Consider the following 20,198-nt stretch of genomic DNA (forward strand, 5'->3'; position numbering starts at 1 on the left):
TACAATTAAATATAGTGAGTATTTTCATTTCTCATTTTTTGCGTTTTACCAAATGCCCAAAAGTCAACAGGAAGAGATACCTCTTTGGTCAGGAATGTAAAAACAGGAAGGAGGAAGTCTATTGCAAATCTGTGTTGGCTGATTATGAATTCAGGTTTCACCATGGAGGATGTTCATTAATGATCATCAGTGTGCTGTGCTGTTATCCAGAATTACAGTGAGTATTAATGTCAGTAATACAGAATGTCAACACTAGTTATAGGAAGCAATGTTGACTAACACACGGCACTAGACTTTTTCCTGTGCATGGAAACAGGATACTATTTGTGAGAACAAGTCAAGTAAAATTCAACATCAGAAATACAGAGAAAATCGTTCTTCACTTTTTTGCTTTTGCTTGCTCTTGATGCTTTGAAGGGTCATATAATCCTTTAAGATATGAATGTGTGTTTTAAGAAACATATTAAGGTATATCAATTCTGTCATTAAAAATTCTTTGACAGAATGTCTTCAAATAAATTAGAGGAAGCATCTGGGCATTATTTTATAAAGCATTTTATGAGCACATGTACCAAACTAGATGAAATATTTCATGGAAAAGCACATAGAACGTGAGTATTATGTAAACAAGAAATATTTTTCAGTATTCCGCGGTGAAAGGAATTGGATTCTGGGCCAGGCGCAGTGGCTCATGCCTGTAATACCAGCACTTTGGGAGGCTGAAGGTGGGCAGATCGCTTGAGGTCAAGAGTTTGAGACCAGCCTGGTCAACATGGTGAAACCCCATCTCTACTAAAATATTAAAAAATTAACCAGGTTTGTTGGTACATGCCTGTAATCCCAGCTACTTGGGAGGCTGAGGCAGGAGAATTGCTGGAACTGGGGAGGTGGAGGTTGCAGTGAGCTGGGATCGCACCATTGTACTTCAGCCTGGGCGACAGAGTGAGACCCTGTCACAAAAAAAAAAAAAAAAAAAAGAATTTTGAATTCTATGTATATACATTGTTTCCCCTCTTTAGTTGCTAGAAACTCTGTTATTCTGCAGCTACAGGATATAGCATTGGTTTGAATACCAAGCAACAATATTTTAGGATACTTACCTTAACTTCAGTTTTTTAGTTAGCAGTACAATATTGTTGATGTTTTGAAAAAACTAAAAGTGTGTAAAATTTATATGACATACCATCATCATCATCATCAGTCTGGTGACCTCTTTGACATGCTATTTTCCTCAGGAGTCTAGTAACGTAAACCATGTCTTGACCCTTATTTCTGGATTACTATGTGGTAGGGCTTCCCAGCATTCTTTATGTTATGACACAAACAGAAAATTAGATCGAGAGCTGAGATGATCAATATTGTGGTATTCTTTAACTTACTCATTTGGGAAGATATGCTCTAACGTACTAGTCAGATGAAGGTGTCTGTAAACCTTTTTTTTTTTTTTTTTTGAGACGGAGTCTCGCTCTGTCGCCTAGGCTGGAGTGCAGTGGCCAGATCTCAGCTCACTGCAAGCTCCGCCTCCCGGGTTTACGCCATTCTTCTGCCTCAGCCTCCCGAGTAGCTGGGACTACAGGCGCCCGCCACCTCGCCCGGCTAATTTTTTGTATTTTTGAGTAGAGACGGGGTTTCACCATGTTAGCCAGGATGGTCTCGATTTCCTGACCTCGTGATCCGCCCGTCTCGGCCTCCCAAAGTGCTGGGATTACAGGCTTGAGCCACCGCGCCCGGCCTGTAAACCTTTTTTATTTGTAAGAAATGTGTGTGTGTGTGTGTGTGTGCTCACCCACACATGCACACCCACGTGAGCGTCTTTGTCCGGGATTTAAAAAACATTTTTAGTTGTGGTTAATCAAACCAACTTGAGTTAGCTTAGAAAAAAATGAAAAAATAAATGGTGAAGGTAACTGGGGTATTTTATAAAAATTTTAGGGCAGCCAAACTTTTTGAAAGACTGGAACAGAGAAGTGGAAAACCATGTTTCTTTCTATTTCTCCTTGATAACTTCCTTTGTCTTCATCCTTCTGTGAAGTCTGACTTTCTCTGCTTCTCTCTGTGCTTGGTGGAGGATGACCACCTATAGCTTTTATATGTTACACACATACCTGACTATATGAATTCCAGTTAATTTAAAATTCCTGGGAGTATATCAGATTGTACACCCCTGTTACAGTGATTGAAGTACACCCCTACTTTGATTGAAAGACACTATGCTGCTTGTCCAACCTTGTCAATGGGTAGCAGCTCTCAGAGAGAAGGTATGTATTATAGCAGTGTTTGTGCACTTTCCTAGGGAGAACTATAACTTTGATTGTAACTATAATCAGTTATTATATATAACTTTGATATGACTATAACTTTGATTATAGAAGAGTCATGCTATCCCCAGGCACAGCCTAAATAAAGATTAAGAATCACTGTATGGGAGTTACAGTGAAATTCCCAGTAACAACAGATATCTTTCATACCAGTTAAACTGTTTGAATTATACACAATGCCATGTTCTTTTCTGTCTGTCTTTACCCATGATTGAATACCCTCCTCCTCCTTTCTCTACCAATTCAAATACTACCTATTTTTGAACTCTCCTATTTCCTCCATGAAATGTTTGCATCTTAGAATACTGCATTCTACGTGGATATGCACACACATATATTTTATATGTCTGGATTCTTACAGCATGAACTTTTAAAGTGCTACACAGCGTTTTTTTTGTTGTTTGTAAATGTATGTCTTTGTATATGAATAAGTATATTTTGAATATAGGCCTAATTAGATTCCCCCTGAGACCTGTGATTTCATACATATCTCATGAGTTCCTACTGTGTTACATAACAGAATGCCATGAGTACAGTAGATTTAGTAAATCCTTTTGGACTGAATTAATGAAAAACAAAAACTTTCTTTATAGAAAAACTTAAAAAATATAGAAGAATAGAGAGCAGAAAAAAATCACTTTTATTCCCACTAAAGGATAATCATTGTTGACATTAATTTGAGTTTTTTCTATGTATAGTGGGCATGTAGTAAATATTGAATATTTATTGAGCAAAGTTATGTTATTCAACATATTAAATGATGATTACTATTAAATAGTAGTAAAGTGAAGCAGTGGCTACATTGTATATAATTTTCATCCTGTTTTTTTCACCAAAATAAAAATACAATTTTTTTGATTATAAAAATACTAAATATTCGTTTAAACATTCAGAACAAATGTGTATGTATAAAAATCACTTAAAACTTATGGAGTAACCAAAAGTACTCCATATTTGATGTGTGTATTTCTGAGTTTGTCCTGTGAATATATGTGTATTTGTGTGTTCATCTTTTTGAATTTAATATTGGCAATGCCTATTATAATGTTATAAGCGCTCTGTAAGGTAATTCTTTATGGTTGATTAATATTTTAAAGTTCATATATCTTAGCTTATTATTTCCTTATGTTGCACATTTAAGTGGTTCTCATTTTGTGTGAAATTTTATGAAAATAATATTAAATCTAAAATAATTTCTTAGTCAAGATCTTCATTCCTGGAGATAAAAGTAATCATGTAGGTAATTATAATAGCTAACATCTATTGAACATTTACTATGTGCCAATGTTTTAAACACTTAAATGCATTATTTAATCTTAACAAGAAGCAAATCAGGTACCATTGTTATACCCATTTGCAGCTGAGGAAATTGAGGTAGGGATAGATAGATTAGGTCATTTGCCCCCTGCACTCAGTAATTGGTAGAGCTAGATGTGGATGCAGGCCATTTGACTCCGGAGCCTACGCTCTTAATCACTGTGCTTTGCCTTTTAACCTGGAGTATCAGATGGTGAAAGCTGCAGTGTCAAAACATTATTAAATTTTAACCTAAAAAAGAGAGAGGGTTTAAAGAATGTGACCAGAATTGCACTCAGGAAGGGAGGATCCTGTATGACCAACCTGTGCTAGGGCAGAGGAGGCTCAGATCTTGAGATGAACTTACAGTAAAGTGATGTAGGTTCCTTCTTCCTCTGCAGTTCCCGGACAGGCCTCCAGTAGCTTTAGTGAGACCAATCTCCAGTTCGTTTTCCTTAGGAGATAGGGGCTGCTTAGTGTAAGAAAAATCACTGACACTTTTATCCTATGCATACCGCTTTTCCTTTCTCAATGATGGAAAAAACAAAGCAATGCAATCTTTTCCTACCTTCCCTTTTCATTGATACCCTCATTCATTCATTCCGAAGGTAAAAAAGAACTTAAACCAAGTTTGCTTTTAGGGCTGTCTTACTAGAAGGGATGGTTCTTTTTAGTTTGATAGAGCAAGCCTAATAGAATCTGCATAATGATTTTTTGTTTTTTGTTTTTGTCATCCCTGAATGGGAAGGCAGGCAACCACCTTTTGTGGTTTGTAAGGGAGTGTATGTATTGATGTTTTGGTATTGCCCACTTCATTGTGCAGGAGCTTAATTTGAAGAGAATTCGTTACTACAGGCATTGCCATAATAATCAGAAAGGTACTGTGGAAATCAGCAATGAATGTATTACTGACATTGAACATAAATAATATCAGCAACTGAATGACGATTTTTGCAGTCATGTCCTTTTACCTTTTTTTTTTTTTTTCCTGTAATATCCTTCAACATTCCTTATGAGTCTTAAGATTTGTATTGTATACCTAGCTCTGGCCTTTTAGAAGCCACATGGTGTTGAATAAATCCCTTAACTTCTTTGAGGCTCATTTTCTTCGTCTGTGACATAGATGTAAAACCAGTTGTCCTTTATACTTCTCTAGGTTCTTGATATCAAATGCAGTGATGTATGCAAAATTGCTTTGTGGATTGCAAAGCACTAATATGGATGGAAAAAGATGATTTTTATTTTTTGTTTTGTTATTTATATTCTGCTTTTGAGTGGGAATTGCCCTTTTTAAACTTCTTGTTTTCTTTCTGATTCTTCTGCAGTGCTGAGAAATGACCAATGAAAGTGGACTGTGTGGTCAGGGACAGTGATGGGAGTTGGGATCAGCCTTATATCACTAACTATTTTTGTTTTCCTCCATACTACTTCTGGATATACTTATATGGCAAAATTCTTTTGCTTTGGAAAACATTTAGCAAATTAAATGTGTGTATATATATTACATATTTAGTTTTAAAAATGTATTTTGTTATTATGAAAAGGATATGTCTTTAGGTAAAAATAATACAAACCTTATGTTACATAGATAATGCAGATAGTTCCAGTTATCTGGTCTGTGGGCAAAAAGCAAGCACTTAAGGTCTTCAGCTCCAATCTTTTGTTCCATTTCCCTTTGCTGGAATTTTCTATTCATTTCTTCTTGTTGGATAATTAAACTGGATGATGGTAGAGATGGTAAACCGGCATTTATTTATCCTTGCCCTGCTCAGCCTTGGGAGTGGGTGAATTCTAGCTGGTGGATTGACTGCTTTTGTTTGCCATGTTATGGTTTAGGTTTTTCTGAGCATCTGCATCAGTAATTTGAAGTTGCTACAGTACTGATGGTGAGGTGACTGCTGATCTTGAGTCTCATCTACTTGATTTTCCTTATCCTCTTCATTGCAGTTCTTTCTAGGTTGTCTTTGGCAAGAAAGGTCCGTGTGGACATCTCCTTTTGGTAATGATGCCAAGCAGGCACATGAAGGTCCAAGACAGAGAAGAGGGCAAAAGAAGACAGCAAAAAAAGGGGCCTTAAACTTGATCCTAGGACTTTATAGGCTCCCCCTTTCCCATGATTCTTCCCTTAGGGTGGACTTTCCGCATGCCCAGTGCCCTCCTTACCCTTTGGAATTGAGCACACGCAGTGTGTTTAGGGAGTGATACGCATGCCCATCTGAGGTTTCCTTTCCTGTTTTGGTGGAGTGCGCCCCTGGAAGATCATACTTCACCATTTTTGTCTCTTATCACACATGCATGCCTAGGAAGTGGCTTCTTCCTGGGGGTGCCAAATTATCATTTTTAGAGAGACAATGCGATAGTTCTCAAACTATCACCTGACATTTCTGGTGGGTGGCGGGGAGAGCCCTCTCCTGCCCTGCCCATGCCTATTTACTTGTAACAGTGACAAATGTGTTGTTTTTTTAAGCCAGGTTTTTCTCAATATACCTTAAAGGTTTTAAAATGGTTTTATACCTAGTCAAGTTAAGATTTTTAAGAACTTCATTTTTAATTTGTAATAAGAGCTTATCACTTTTTTTCAAAGAAATCAGCAAACTGAGGCCACTTGTTAATAAAAGTCTTTAGAAATATATATATATTTCAGGGGGTTCTTTGTTTCAAAGTTAGAATTAAATATATTTGCATCTGGCTTTCATTTTTAAAATTTTCTGCAATTTAGTAAAGTTCTTGCTTCCACCTCAGGATATACTTTACACAATGTTGTCTTTGCCAGGACTGCCAAAAATTATCTTTTTAAACATTAACTTTGCTTAATGTTTTCCCCCTATAAAATGCTAATGTTATTATATAGTTTAGAAGTAGGTTAAAAGGCTTATAGAGGCCAGTTGTGGTGGTTCACACCTGTAATCCCAGCACTTTGGAAGGCTGAGACTGGAGGATCCCTCGAGACTAGCCTGGGCAACATAGGGAGACCACGTCCCTGCAGAATTTTAAGAAAATTAGTTGGGCGTGGTGGTGCACACCTGTGGTCAAAGCTACTGGAGAGGCTGAGGTGAGAGGATCACTTGGGCCTGAGGTCGAACCTGCAGTGGGCTGTGATCACACCACTGCACTCCAGCCTGGGCAACAGAGTAAGACTCTGTCTCTAAAAGAGAAAAAAAAACTCATAGGTCTGTTAGAAAATTTAGGTTATTTTTCATTCAGTAATTTCAGTATTATCCTCATATATGACATCTAACATGAATAAATCATAACAAATCATCTTTTGTAGATTTTCTAGTGCTGATGGAGAAGACAAGTAAAATATGTTTTTGTTTGTATTTGATTGATATTCAATTCCTTGTGGATCTTATCCATCAGTACTGATTTCTCATCAGTTTTCATATATGTAACTTTTATATATTTATTGTAAATTCAAACACTGATTTTAAGATATTCTTTAGTAAAATTATTATATGTGTTCTTTCAATATTTGAATGCCTGTTGTATGTCAGGTACTCTGTAATGTATAAAAGTTTATTCTGTGCTATGTTGTTTATACTTACCCATAGGAGCCTAGAATTGCCAGATAGTTTTTGTGCTGTTTATAATTCTGTTCTATGCTTTTTTAAAAAAAGTTATATTAAAGCAATAGGTAACAGGGTAAAACCACTTCAAAAAATGGGGAAATTTTATTTTTATTTTGATTTCATAATACTTAGTTGTTGATCAGGTTGAGTATGAGATTCACATCATATTTTGATGCAGTACTAAAGGAAAACACAGTCATCTCGGTTTTTGTAGGAATTTGTTTCCGGGAACCGGCGTGAATACCAAAATCCATGGATGGTGTAGTCTCCTATATAAAATGGTATAATATTTACATATAACCTATGCATATCCTCCTATGTACTTTAAGTCATCTCTAGATTACATATAATACCTAATAACAATGTAAATGTTGTGTAAATAGTGGTTTACTGTATTGGATAGAGAATAATGGCAAGAACAAAAGTTTGTACGTGTTTAGTATAGACGCAACCACCCATTTTTTTTCCTCGAATATTTTCCATCTGTGGCTGGTTGAATCCAGGGATACGGAACCCCCAGATACAGAGGGCCGACTGTACTTGGATTTCTAGAGGTTACTTTTTGGTAAAGGGTGCCCTCTAGTGAGCCTGTTTTTTTAATTAAGATTTGTAGTTTATATCCTCACAACACTTGTGAATTGGATGTAGAAATAGAAGACACCTTCAGTTCTCAAGGACCTTAGAAGATAAAATATACACTAAGTAGGGGGAGAGTAAGTTTGATGTGTTGTACATATTAATAAAAGATAATGTAATATAGACCTTATGTAAAAAAAAAAACTGGGAAAATTCCTGGTAATGGGAAAGTTATCCAGTATAGCTATTTATGAAATTAGCATTAAGGAGCTGTCTTGAGCTGAAATTTGAAGGGAGTTTAAAATTAGTATTGAAGCATGTAGAGGGGGAAGGGCATCCAGGGGGTAGAAAATAAGTTTAGGACAGCATCAAAAAGCATTAGTGCCAAAAGGGAAAAAAATGGAGAAAAAAGGAATTATCTTGGGAAAGATTTTAAATTTAATACTATTTTAAATATTTTATGCAAGTTTCCAACTAATTTGTATTCTACATGAAAACTTTTTTTTTTTTTTTTTTTTTTTTTTTTTTTTTTAGGAATTCAGGAAAGACTTGGCTGGGCAGTTGTAGGTTGGGGTCTCTTATGTGGTTGCAGTCAAATGGATATTGGTTGCTGTCAGCTACCTGCTGAGAATGAAGTAGTCTGAAGGCTCAACTGTACTAGACAGCCAAGATGGCTCACTCACATTGCTGGCAGTTGCTGTGGCTGTCATTTGGGAGTGGCTACATGTGGCCTCTCCAGCTTGTCATTTTTAGGATAGTCAGATTTCTTACATAGTGGATGGCTTTCTCCAGATTAAGTGTCTAAAGGAGGCAGGTAGATATTGCATGGCCTTTTCTAGTCTTTGAAGTCACATAGTGTCACTTCTGTCATATTCCATTGGTGAAAGTAGTCACAAGCCTGCCCAGATTAAAGGAAGGGAGTGTAGACCCTTCCTCTTATTATAAGATGTGCAAAGAATTTTGGACCTATGTCATAATACTACTTCATTTACTTTCTTGCCTCTCTGAAGAATAGGTTCAGTGTAGGTAAATTTTAATGATTTAAGGAATAATTGTGCTCTGTATTAAAGTTGCCTGTGTATATGCCTGTTTTCTGCACTTCATTTTCAGTTTCTATTGCTTATGCACTTACACAGTACTTGATATTGGTAGAAGGAATCTTTTCTTGACCTACCTATTATTTCCTTGGAGCGATTGTATTTCTTATTTGCTTCTGGATTGCAGAGTATCAGCAATATAGTTTGACTGTGTCCCCACTCAAATCTCTTCTTAAATTGTAGTTCCCATAATCCCCACTTGTCATGAGAGGGACCAAGTGGAGATATTGAATCATGGGGGTGGTTTCTCCCATCCTGTTCTCTTGATAGTAAGTTCTTATGAAATCTGATGGTTTTATAAGGGGCTTCCCGCTTTGCTTGGCTCTCATTCTTCTTCTCCAGGCTGCCATGTGAAGAAGAACATGTTGGCCTTTTCTTCTGCCATGATTGTAAGTTTCCTGAGGCCTCCACAGACATGTGAAACTGTGAGTCCACTAAATCTCTTTTTCTTTATCAATTCCCCAGTCTCGAGTATGTCTTTATTAGCAGCATGAGGACAGACTAACACAATCAGGGAATGTTATGGGAAGGTTGTTATTCATGTTTGCTGTATTTGATAAAATGGTTGAAAAAATGTTAGGAGTACTGGATATGATACTTTTATATAGATTTTTTTCTTAGTATTTCATATTGTTGACTACTGTAGTAGAAATATTTTTATTCCAAGATTGAGTGGCTACTTTGAGCAGACCTTTTGTGCATTTAAGATAGGGAGGTGGTGGCCAGGCGCAGTGGCTTATGCCTGTAATCCCAGTACTGTGGGAGGCCAAAGCGAGTGGATCATCTGAGGTCAGGAGTTCAAGACCATGCTGGTCAACATGGTGAAACCCCGTCTCTACTAAAAATACAAAAATTAGCCAGGCATTATGGCAGGTGCGTGTAAGCCCAACTATTTGGGAGGCTGAAGCAGGAGAATCACTTGAAACTGGGAGGCAGAGGTTGCAGTGAGCCAAGATCGCGCCACTGCACTCCAGCCTGGGCAACATGAGTGAGGCTCTGTCTCAAAAAAAAAAAAAAAAAAAAAAAAAGGAGATAGGGAAGTGGTGTCTGTACTATTTGTTGTTTAAAAGAAAATAATTCCATATCATGTGGCTTTATGAAAAAAGACCCCATCTCTCTAATGATAATTTATTTACTATCTTTAAATAATATTTTAGCCCTTTGTTTCTCACATGGTTGTTATTGAAATTTTGTGTTTCTTAAGTATATTTGGAGGCTACTGAAGAGAGCTGCAGTGTTTCAAGTCTCACTTCTGAGTCTAACTTCAGGGTTTCAAGTGGATTATAAATTGATATTGCAGAGGCTGCTCCACTGAAAGATTAGATCAGATTCTCAATTTATATCACAAAGAATACAAAGATTTACTGGAAACTGTCTCAGTGTAGCTTCTGCTACTTTTCAGGATCCATACAGGAGGCACAGAAAACTGCTGATAACTTTATCTGGGCAATGTAGGGCAATGTTCTCCATCTCAGAAAGCTTACTATTTGCTATATAACTGCCCTTTCATACTTGGGGCCTAGGTATGTCCTATTCTGAAAGAACTGTAACAATTCATGTGCTTCTGTTTAAAGTAATGTTTCCAAATCTTGGCTTTAAATCCATTGTGAACTAATTTGTTGCAGGAGAATTTGGTGAATTTACCACATTTACTGATACATCTAAATTCTATATTTTGAAATCATTTTGATATTGACAGCAAGTGATGTGTATTGGATAGGATGATTTTAATAGCTTTTGGTAATTTCTATTCTGTTTTTTTTTTGTGTGTGTTTGCTTTTAAAACTGTCTTTATAGCAGCATTCTAAAGAATGTTTAGTTTGTCAAAAGCTGGTAATTATCACATGGTTAGTTGTCCTATATAAATATATTTAATATTCAGAAAAATATAGTTTATAGTTAGTAACCAAAATTTCAGTATTAGTCAATAAGATTAGTACCTAGAATCTGAAAAGAATTCAGTTTAAATGTGAAATTGCTAAAGAAGTATCATATGTACTCTTACTAATATGAAATACCAAAGTTTAATTACTAATTATGAGAAATATAAAATTAAGATTGATATGCTAGAAATTAAGCTTGATATGCCATTTGAAGAACTGGTGAAATAATAGTAAAACTGCCTATACTGGAAGAATGAAGAATGCTCAGAAGAATGTGAAAGCAATTTTTTATTGATAGAAATACAAACTTAAGGCTAATGTATCATTTGAAAAACTGGCAGAAAATAGATTAGTGTTTGAAAAGGTATAAAATGACATTAAAAAGCATCCAAAGGAAGTCAGAAGTAACTGATAGTATTTTGTCGGGGTAAAAGAGTTAAGTTTTGTTTTCTTTTTGTTTTGTTCTTTTCTTTTCTTTTCTTTTCTTTTTTGAGATGGAGTCTTGCTCTGTTGCCCAGGCTGGAGTGCAGTGGTGGTGCGATCTTGGCTCACTGCAGCCTCTGCCTCCTGGGTTTAAGCGATTCTCTTGCCTCAGCCTCCTGAGTAGCTGGGACTACAGGTGCGTGCCACCATGACTGGCTAATTGTTTTGTATTTTTGCTGGAAACAAGGTTTCACCATGTTGGCCAGGCTGGTCTCAAACTCCTGACCTCAAGTGATTCACCTGCCTCGGCGTCCTAAAGTGCTGGGATTACAGGTTTGAGCCACTGTTCCTGGCCTAAAGTTTTGTTTTCTGATAAAGGTTTGTAGAAAGCTTTGACACCAAAAGGTGTCAGTTGACACAAACAGTGTCAATGCCCAGGGATGCCTGAACAACATTTCTTCTTCTAGTTTTCCGGTATTTGTAAGGCCATTTTTTTGCTAGTCTTTGTTTTTTCTTAAAAGCAGTTGATCGACATTAGTAAAATACATGAGAAAGTCAGCCAGTGACTAGCATTTTAATGGCAATTGCTCTAGGTACTTTCTCACATTACACTCTATGCAGATGTAGCCCCTGACCATGCTTTTATGGTTATGCGACCAGTATATCTATTGTTAATGAACAAAGTATTCTGGGACAGAGAAAAGTCATTTTTATTTTGTCTAGAAAAGAAACTATACTACTCTAGTAAATATAAGTAATTTCGGGACATTTGAATTAGATACTTTGAGATTATATCAGATTTTCCTCAAAGTGTAGACATTATTTTAGTAAAAAACAGTAAATACCTTTTATTTTCTTCACAGTTGTAATGGATTTATTCTTTTCAATGACGATTGCAGTGAATTAAAAAGATACCCAAAATAGTGTAAGGATATTACGTGATTTTTAACAAAAAAAGTATATAATATGTTGCCAGTGATGAGGTTTTTTTTCACAGTAGTACATCATGAATGTTTGTTTTCATCAGAAAGGGAAATTTTCCTTAAAAAAAAAAATACTGTGGAGTATGATTACTAAGTCATTTATTTACAGAATATAGCATCTTTCCAAAAAAATTTAAAGTGGCAGTAGTTTCTCAGTTAAGACATTTGATTTGATGATAAAAGCATTAATTTCCAGTGAACCAATTTTAACATTTTAATATCTTATCTTTCTTTTTCTATTTATTTTACTACCACTAGGTGGAGCCCTAAACACACAATTCAAGAAAGTATCTCAGCAAGATACTTCGTTTAAATTCCCTAAAGCCAATTTATGATCAGTTACAGTGAATTAACTCATGTTTAAACTTTGAAAACTTTTCGTTTTCAAGAGTTGATATAATGAAGATAGAAAATGTGTTTGGTACTTAAAATTTTTTTAGCTATACTTTTGAGACACATACAGTATTTTTATACATTCCTAGTTGCTAAAATTAAAATATGTAAGTAAAATCTTTAGTGTGGCATAAGCCATCTTTGTTCTCTGTTCACATGAAGGTTAAAGTCATCTCTTTTTTTTTTTTTTTTTTGAGATGGAGTCTTTCTCTGTCGCCCAGGCTGGAGTGCAGTGGCGCAATCTTGGCTCATTGCAACCTCTGCTTCTTCCCAGGTTCAAATGATTCTCCTGCCTCAGCTTCCCAAGTAGCTGGGATACAGGTGTGCACCACCACATCTGGCTAATTTTTGTATTTTTAGTAGAGACAGGGTTTCACCATATTGGCCAGGCTGGTCTGGAACTCCTGACCTTGTGCTCCACCCACCTCGGCCTCCCAAAGTGCCGGGATTACAGGGGTGAGCCACCGTGCTCGGCATCTCTTCTTTTAAAAATGATTTTGCATCTGTACTTCTGTCTTGAGTTGCATTACATTTTGCCAGAAGTAGACATTTTATTGTGTTAAGCTTTTGGAAGGGATGACTGAGCTAACCCCCACCCACTCTCTTTTTTACTTTTAAAAAAATTTTATTTTACTCATTTATTTATTTTACCCATTTATTTATTTTACCTTTGCCTTGAATTCTCTTACATTGATGTGTCTTATCTATATATAGAGCACTAAGGTATACTCTTAGTGTATGTGGAAGAATGGAACATTTACTAATTTTCTAATGTTCGCCCTTGCTGGTTCTAGCATATAAATATGTGTGTGTTTGTCTGTTTATAGGAACTTGATTAGACTTACCAATAGAAATTACAAAATTTTGGGAGACAGTTTGAAAGACAAAAATCATTTTCGTTAAAATTATTTATTGATTCAAAATTTAGAATGGCAATAAATCTAGCACTTTCATATATGAATTAGGTAGATATAACTATAAACCAACCTAGGCTGAAAGAGTCAATACTGCTAAACAGTATTTCCTTTCTGTTCCTACAAATCAGAATTTCAAAGAATAGTGATTATCATTTAAAGAAAAATGGCTTTTTCAGTCTCTTCAACTGAGGTCAAGTACAGGGCCCTTGGTTTTCTCTACTTCTTTTTGCTCCTCCTTATTTTGTTGCATTTGTAATTTAAAACTGCCTATTAGCTATGCCTCAGTTATCATCTGCCTTTTCTGTCCATTGGTTGATTTCACCTGATGGGTGCAACAGTGCACATCAGGGATTCCCTATTGAGTCATTCTCAATTGTTGATCTTCAAAGGTGATCTGGTTGGTTGCTATGCTGGTAACTTCCGTCTGCATTCCATGCCACTTATCACCATTTCTGACTGGAGAGTCTATGTAACATAATAGTTCAGAGCACTGACTTTGGAGTCAGGTACACCTGGGGTTAAGTCTTGACTCTGTTACTATATGACTTCACACTCAATGCCTTAATCTTCCCAAACTACATTTGTAAATTGTGATGCTAACAGAATCCATGTAAAGCTGCAATGATTACCATAATTAAGCCAGAAGTATGTCTGGAATAGCAAATGGTTATCTAGGGTCAGGAGAGAGTTGGGACAGCCTGAGACTTAGTAATTGGTAGATCAAGACCTACTCTTCTCATTCACAGTACTAATTATTTAATTTTTTTATTGGAACTTATGGTTCTGTTTTTAACAGTGAATACTTAATGAGATAATGCATGTAAAGCACTTAATACATAATAAGTACTTGGTTGTTATTATTTTTGTCATTACCATCATTAAGCCAGAAGCAGCAGACATGACTCCTGTCTGGCCAGTTAAGTCACTGTGGGGAATTGCTGACCTGAAGAGCACATCTTCTCTTCATTTTCTTCTCCCTCCACCATCTTTCTAAATTATCAGGCTGTCCCTACTCTGTCCTGGCCCTTGATAACCATCTAGGGTTAACCCTAGGTGATTATCAAGAGAAAAGGTTCATAATTTCTGCTATGCATACTGTGTGTCAAGAAATTCTTGGGATAAGAGTAGCTTTTGTTTTTTTCCTCATTCCAGTGTTGATACGTATCCACCTTTTCTCCTTTCTTGCTTCTCTCCATTCAGTCACCTATTTATTATTGGCCTTATTAGCAAATTTCTAGACTATTTTAAATATTACTTTTTATCAACTTAAGTAGAGGATTAAGTCAACTACATATAGTGACTAATTTCATTTTTTTTTTGGAGACAGAGTTTTGTTCTTATCGCCCGAGCTGGAGTGCAGTGGTGTGATCTAGGCTCGCTGCAACCTCTGCCTCCCGGGTTCAAGCAGTTCTCTCCTGCCTCAGCCTCCCGAGTAGCTAGAATTACAGGCGCCTGCCACCACACACAGATAATTTTGGCATTTTTGGTAGAGACAGGGTTTTACCATGTTGGCTAGGCTGGTCTCAAACTCCTGACTTCAGGTAATCTCCCCGCCTCAGCCTCCCAAAGTGCTGCGATTACAGGCGTGAGCCACCACACCCAGCCGATTAATTGCATTTTGAGTGCTTGCTTGCTGGCTTTTAGATTTGTTCTGCATTTATTAAAATGACATAGATCTAGGAACTTTCTAGGCTTTTTCTAGGGCCAGCATTCTATCATTTGATGAATTTTTGATTCTGGCACTTGCCTGATCCTTCAGTACATTCTTTAAATGCAATTTATTCCTGTGGTTTGGAACTTTTACTTACCTCGATGACTTTATTTCTGTGTACTCTGCTCATTGATACGGATTGTGGGTGACAAGTGGTGGTATCAGCTATGAGTACAGCTTGGTGCATGTCTGGAACAGCAAATGGTTATCTAGGGTCAGGAGAGAGTTGGGACAGCCTGAGACTTCGTAACAGATCAAGACCTACTCTTCTCATTCACAGTACTAATTCCTTAATAATATTTTTTATTTCTTTCATTGGAACTTATGGTTCTATTTTTTAACAGCAGAAGGCATGGAATGTTTTCCTCTCTCAGGCTTTGGTTTTCTATTAATGGAGGGTGGGTATTGCATATATTCCAATATTGTTTTTCTCCATTATAACATCAACAGAAAAAGAGGAGTTCACCTCTGATGCTATAATAGATGCACTGGCAGTATCCTGAATTACTATAAAACAGGAGGAGTTTTGTTTTTAAAACTTTGAAGAATATATTGGAAAAACATACCAAAGGATTTACTTTGAGAACTTTCTAAACTGAAATAGACTTCTGAGAAAGAACTATTGTTCTCTTCTCCCTGTTTATTTATATGTTGTTACTCTTTTTTTAAAGGGATAACAGTATTTCTTTTATACCCACAAAGGTAGTCAGATCCTTCCTTGAAGGGACTCTGTATTCGGGTAGTCCTGAAATATCTCTTGCTAGATTTTTGCTCCAATATGATAATTGTAATAGAAACAATTCTTTTGGTATATTATGTTTATTATTTGGTATTTTAAGAGCCAGATAAATGTCCAACTTTTAATAAAATGTTAAAAAACATAGAAATGTGTCTGTATATTAAATAAATAAAATACTTCTCATAATTATGAAATAAAAATTTATTTATAAAACAGCAAGATCAGTTCGATAAACTTCTTGCACAAGAATTTTCCTTAAAAATAATGTTATTTAGTTAGTAGTTCTTGTTATACATGTTAATTGTGGGAAAAGTACGAAGTTACTTCCCAGCTAGGCTATGTTGAGCAAATCATTTTTCATTTTTCATTTTTCATTTATCATTTATCATTTCTATACCTGTTTATTCATTTGTGAAAAAGAGGCAGTGATATTTTCTCTGATGTGTATAAGAAATAAATGAAACACTAAATGTAAAAAATGCAGAAGGACGTATAAAAATGTTAGGTGTTAGTGGTAGTTAGATCCCTTGGTGTGATAATTGAGTGTTGGTCATATTTATTTGATGTTTGTCTCTAGTACTCAGTTGTTCAGCCACTGGTTCACTTGTTTAACAAGGATTTGGTTGTCTCTTATGTGCATACTATACTAGTCGTTAGTATATGTTGAGCACTTACCATGTGTCAGTTATTGTTTAAGAATTTTTCATGTTTACTAATTTAATCCTCCTAACACTCTAATGTAGATACTTTTTTTTTAAAGACTTCTTTTCTTTAGAGCAGCTTTAGGTTTCCAGCAAGATTGGAAGTACAGAGATTTCCCATATATTCCCTATCGTACTCATCCAAAGCCTCCCCAGTGTCAATATCCCTCATCACAGTAGTAGATTTTTAAAAAAATGATGAACCTACATTGACACATCATTATCATTCAAGGTATAGTCTAGATTCGTTTCCTTGCATGTGGATGTCTGGTTGTTTTAGCACTATTTGTTGAAGACTATCTTTTCTCTATTGTATTACCTTTGCTCCTTTGTCAAAATTCAGTTGACTGTGTTTATGTGGGTCTATTTCTGGGCTGTCTGTTCTGTTCCATTGAGCTGTTTGTCTATTGTTTCGCCAATACCATGCAATCTTGATGACTGTAACTTTATAGGAAATCTTGGGTTGTGTTGTCAGTATTCCAATTCTCTTTTCTTTTCTTTTCTTTTCTTTTCTTTTCTTTTCTTTTCTTTCTCTTTCTCTTTCTCTTTCTCTTTCTCTTTCTCTTTCTCTTTTGAGTAGGGCTTGCTCTGTCACCCAGGTTGGAGTGCGATGGCACAATCATGGCTCATTGCAGTCTCAAACTCCTGGGCTCAAGCAATTTTCCCATCTCAGCCTCTTGAGTAGCTGGGACTACAGGCGTATGCCACCATGCATGGCTGAATTTTGTTCTTTTTCAATATTGTGTTGGCTATTTTGAATCTTTTGCCTTTCTATATAAACCCACGGATCAGTTTATCGATGTTTGCAAAATAACTTGCTGGGATTTTGATTGAGATTGCCTTGAATCTATAGATCAAATTGGGAAGAACTGATATCTTAATGATACTGTCTTCTTCTTCATAAACATGGAATAGTTCTTCATTTATTTAGTTCCTTGATGTTTTTTTTAAATCAAAGGTTTGTAGTTTTCCTCCTATAGATCTTATGTATTTTTTAGATTTATATCTAAGTATTTCATTTTGGAGGATGCTAATGTAAATGGTATTGTGTGTTTAACTTCAAATTCCACTTGTTCTTTGCTGTGTGTGCTATTTTTATCCCTATTTTATGGTTGTGAAAACTGATACTTAGAGGATTCAGGTGGCTTACCTGAAGTTAAACTGCTAGTAAGTGCCTTTTCTAATTCCATCCATTCATCTATTAGTTCATCCATTTATTAATGAATTATTTGTTGAGCTTCTGTTATATGATAGACACTATTCTAGGGCTCGGGATACAACAGGGAACAAAACAAAAACTCTGTGTTCTCATGCAGCTTACATTTCAGTAGGGGAAGACAGATAATACTTAAAAGTGTGAAACAAAGAATATATTCTATAGTGGAAATAATGATATAGTGATAAACTCCTTTATTTTAGAAGATTAAAAAATAAAGCAGGGAAGGGGATAGTGTGTGTGCGTGTGTATATCTGTCTGTCTGACTGTCTATCTGTGTCTCTATGTAGTTTATCTAGGTAGCGTAGATGGGAATATGCCTGTGTATTAAGGAAGCCACAAGGAGGCCAATGTTGCTGCCGTGGAATAAGTAAAATGGAAAGTAAGTAACAAGAAGTAAGATCAGTGAGGTAAAAGAGGCAAAATTATGTAGGGTCTTACGGGCTGTTGTAAGAGAAATTGGATTTTGAGCAGAAGAGAGACATGGGATCTGCCTTAGGTTTTAATGGGATAATTCCCATTACCTGTCATCTGGCCACTATGTTGAGAACAGACTGAAAGGGAACAAGGATAGAATCAGGGAGACCAGTTAGGAAGCAGTTGACAGTAATCTAGGCAAGATGTGGTGTTGGCTTAGTCCAGGGTGATACCAATGGGGAGGTAGTTTGCTGGAGAAAGAGAATAATCAGGGATGAGTCCAAGGTTTTTTGTCTAAGCAACTAGAAAAGTGGGGTTTACTGAGATGAGGAACACTATGGGAAGGGCAGGTTTTGTGGAAGGAGATCAGGAGGAATTCATTTTTGGACATACTTGAGATGCTTATCAGACATCTAATTGGAAAGATATATGAGTTTGAGGAGAGGTCAGGGCAGAGATAAAAGTTTGGCAGGTGTCAGTGTGCTTATGGAATTTAAAGCTACAAGTCAAGATGACATGGAGAGAGAGAGAAAAGAGAATATGTCCAAGATCAGAGCCTAGTTCTAACTCAGCTCTTACAGAACCTAAATTCTTTTTTAAAAATTAAAAAAAAAATAGAACTTATATTTGACCTACATTAGAATGTAGGCATAGATGCTAAGAGCCTAAATTCTTTTTTTTTCTTTTTTAGATGGAGTCTCACTCTGTCACCCAGGCTGGAGTGCGGTGGCATGATCTCTGCTCGCTGCAACCTCTGCCTCTCGGGTTCAAGTGATCCTCCAGCCTCAGCCTCCCGAGTAGCTGAGATTACTGGCACCTGCCACCACACCAGTTAATTTTTGTATTTTTAGTAGAGACAGTGTTTCACCATGTTGGCCAGGCTGGTCTCAAAAACTCCTGACCTCAAGTGATCTGCCCGCATTGGCTTCCAAAATGCTGGGATTACAGGTGTGAGCCGCTGGCTGCCAAGAGCCTAAATTCTTAATAATTGGTGTCCTGTATTAGAGAGTGTACTCATTAAAAACCTAAGACAGAGGCTGCCCCTCAAGAAGTTTATGGTGTATTTGGGGAAACAAAATATAAACACAAAACTTGTAAATTATAATACGAAATAATATATGATTACATGTCAGAATAACTGTAAGAGGTTGTAAGTTTACCTGTCCTGCAGAAGAAAAGATTACTTGGCATGGGAATTATTGGCAAAGGCCTGCTGGAAGAAATGGGACTTGAAATGAACCTCAGACAATGGGCAACAGATGTGGGGGTGAGGTTTGGAAAGTTCCCAAGACCACTGTCGGGTTCAAAAATTTGCTAGAGGGACTCACAAAATTCAGCAAAGTTGTTATACTCATAGTTACAGTTTGTTACAGCAAAACAACAATAACAAAAACTTTCAAAAAACCACACAGATTAAAATCAACAACAGAAAAGGCACATAGGACAGGGACTAGGAGAGTTCCACGAGTGAGCTTTCAGTTGTCCTCAGTGGAATTGTGGGGACAACACTTACTGCTCCTAGCAGTGATGTGTGGTAACACGCATGGAATATCGTCAGTCAGGGAAGCTCATCCAAGCTTTGGTATCCAGGATTTTTACTGGGGTTTGGTCATATAGCCATGACTGACTACCCATGTAGACTTGGCTGTCTGCCCACATTGCTGACCTCCTTCCCCTCCACAGCTAAAACCGTGTGGCCTCAGGCCTCACCATCAGTCACACTGTTAGCATCTGCTATTTGGCAGTCGGAGGCTTCCAGGTAAACGAAGAAGACACTTAGGCAGGGCATGCCAAAGGCTTTCCTCCCAGGAATCAGTGGCAAGGGTAGTCCTTTACTGCATGGTGAATAGAGGGGTGCGCTCTCTGTGGAGACAGCATGAGCTGAGAGACAATAGGAATGAATATGCCATGTTTAGAAAACATTGTGGTGACTGCAATATGGGCTCGCACCTGAGAATG

General features: G+C 36.7%; 1 protein-coding gene across 19 annotated transcripts in view; it reads left to right on the forward strand.

The window, feature by feature from the left end:
• Positions 1-20,198, forward strand: part of EXOC6 (exocyst complex component 6) — a 218,721-nt gene that overhangs the window by 32,138 nt on the left and 166,385 nt on the right. For 4 of the 19 annotated variants that reach the window (XM_077946797.1, XM_077946795.1, XM_077946796.1 and 1 more), the window contains one exon: positions 9,199-9,281. The exons of 13 other annotated variants lie outside the window; for them this stretch is intronic. Coding sequence is in view for 1 of the 6 variants with exons in the window: in XM_077946789.1 (XP_077802915.1) it covers positions 180-217 (38 nt within the window). In the remaining 5 variants the exon portion in view is untranslated. Of the gene's footprint in view, positions 1-63; positions 218-9,198; positions 9,282-18,112; positions 18,205-20,198 lie in introns of all 19 variants that reach the window. 2 more of the 19 variants (XM_077946789.1, XM_077946791.1) reach the window with 2 other exon arrangements.

Source organism: Macaca mulatta, chromosome 9, assembly GCF_049350105.2.
Source record: "Macaca mulatta isolate MMU2019108-1 chromosome 9, T2T-MMU8v2.0, whole genome shotgun sequence".
Taxonomy (NCBI): Eukaryota; Metazoa; Chordata; class Mammalia; order Primates; family Cercopithecidae; genus Macaca; species Macaca mulatta.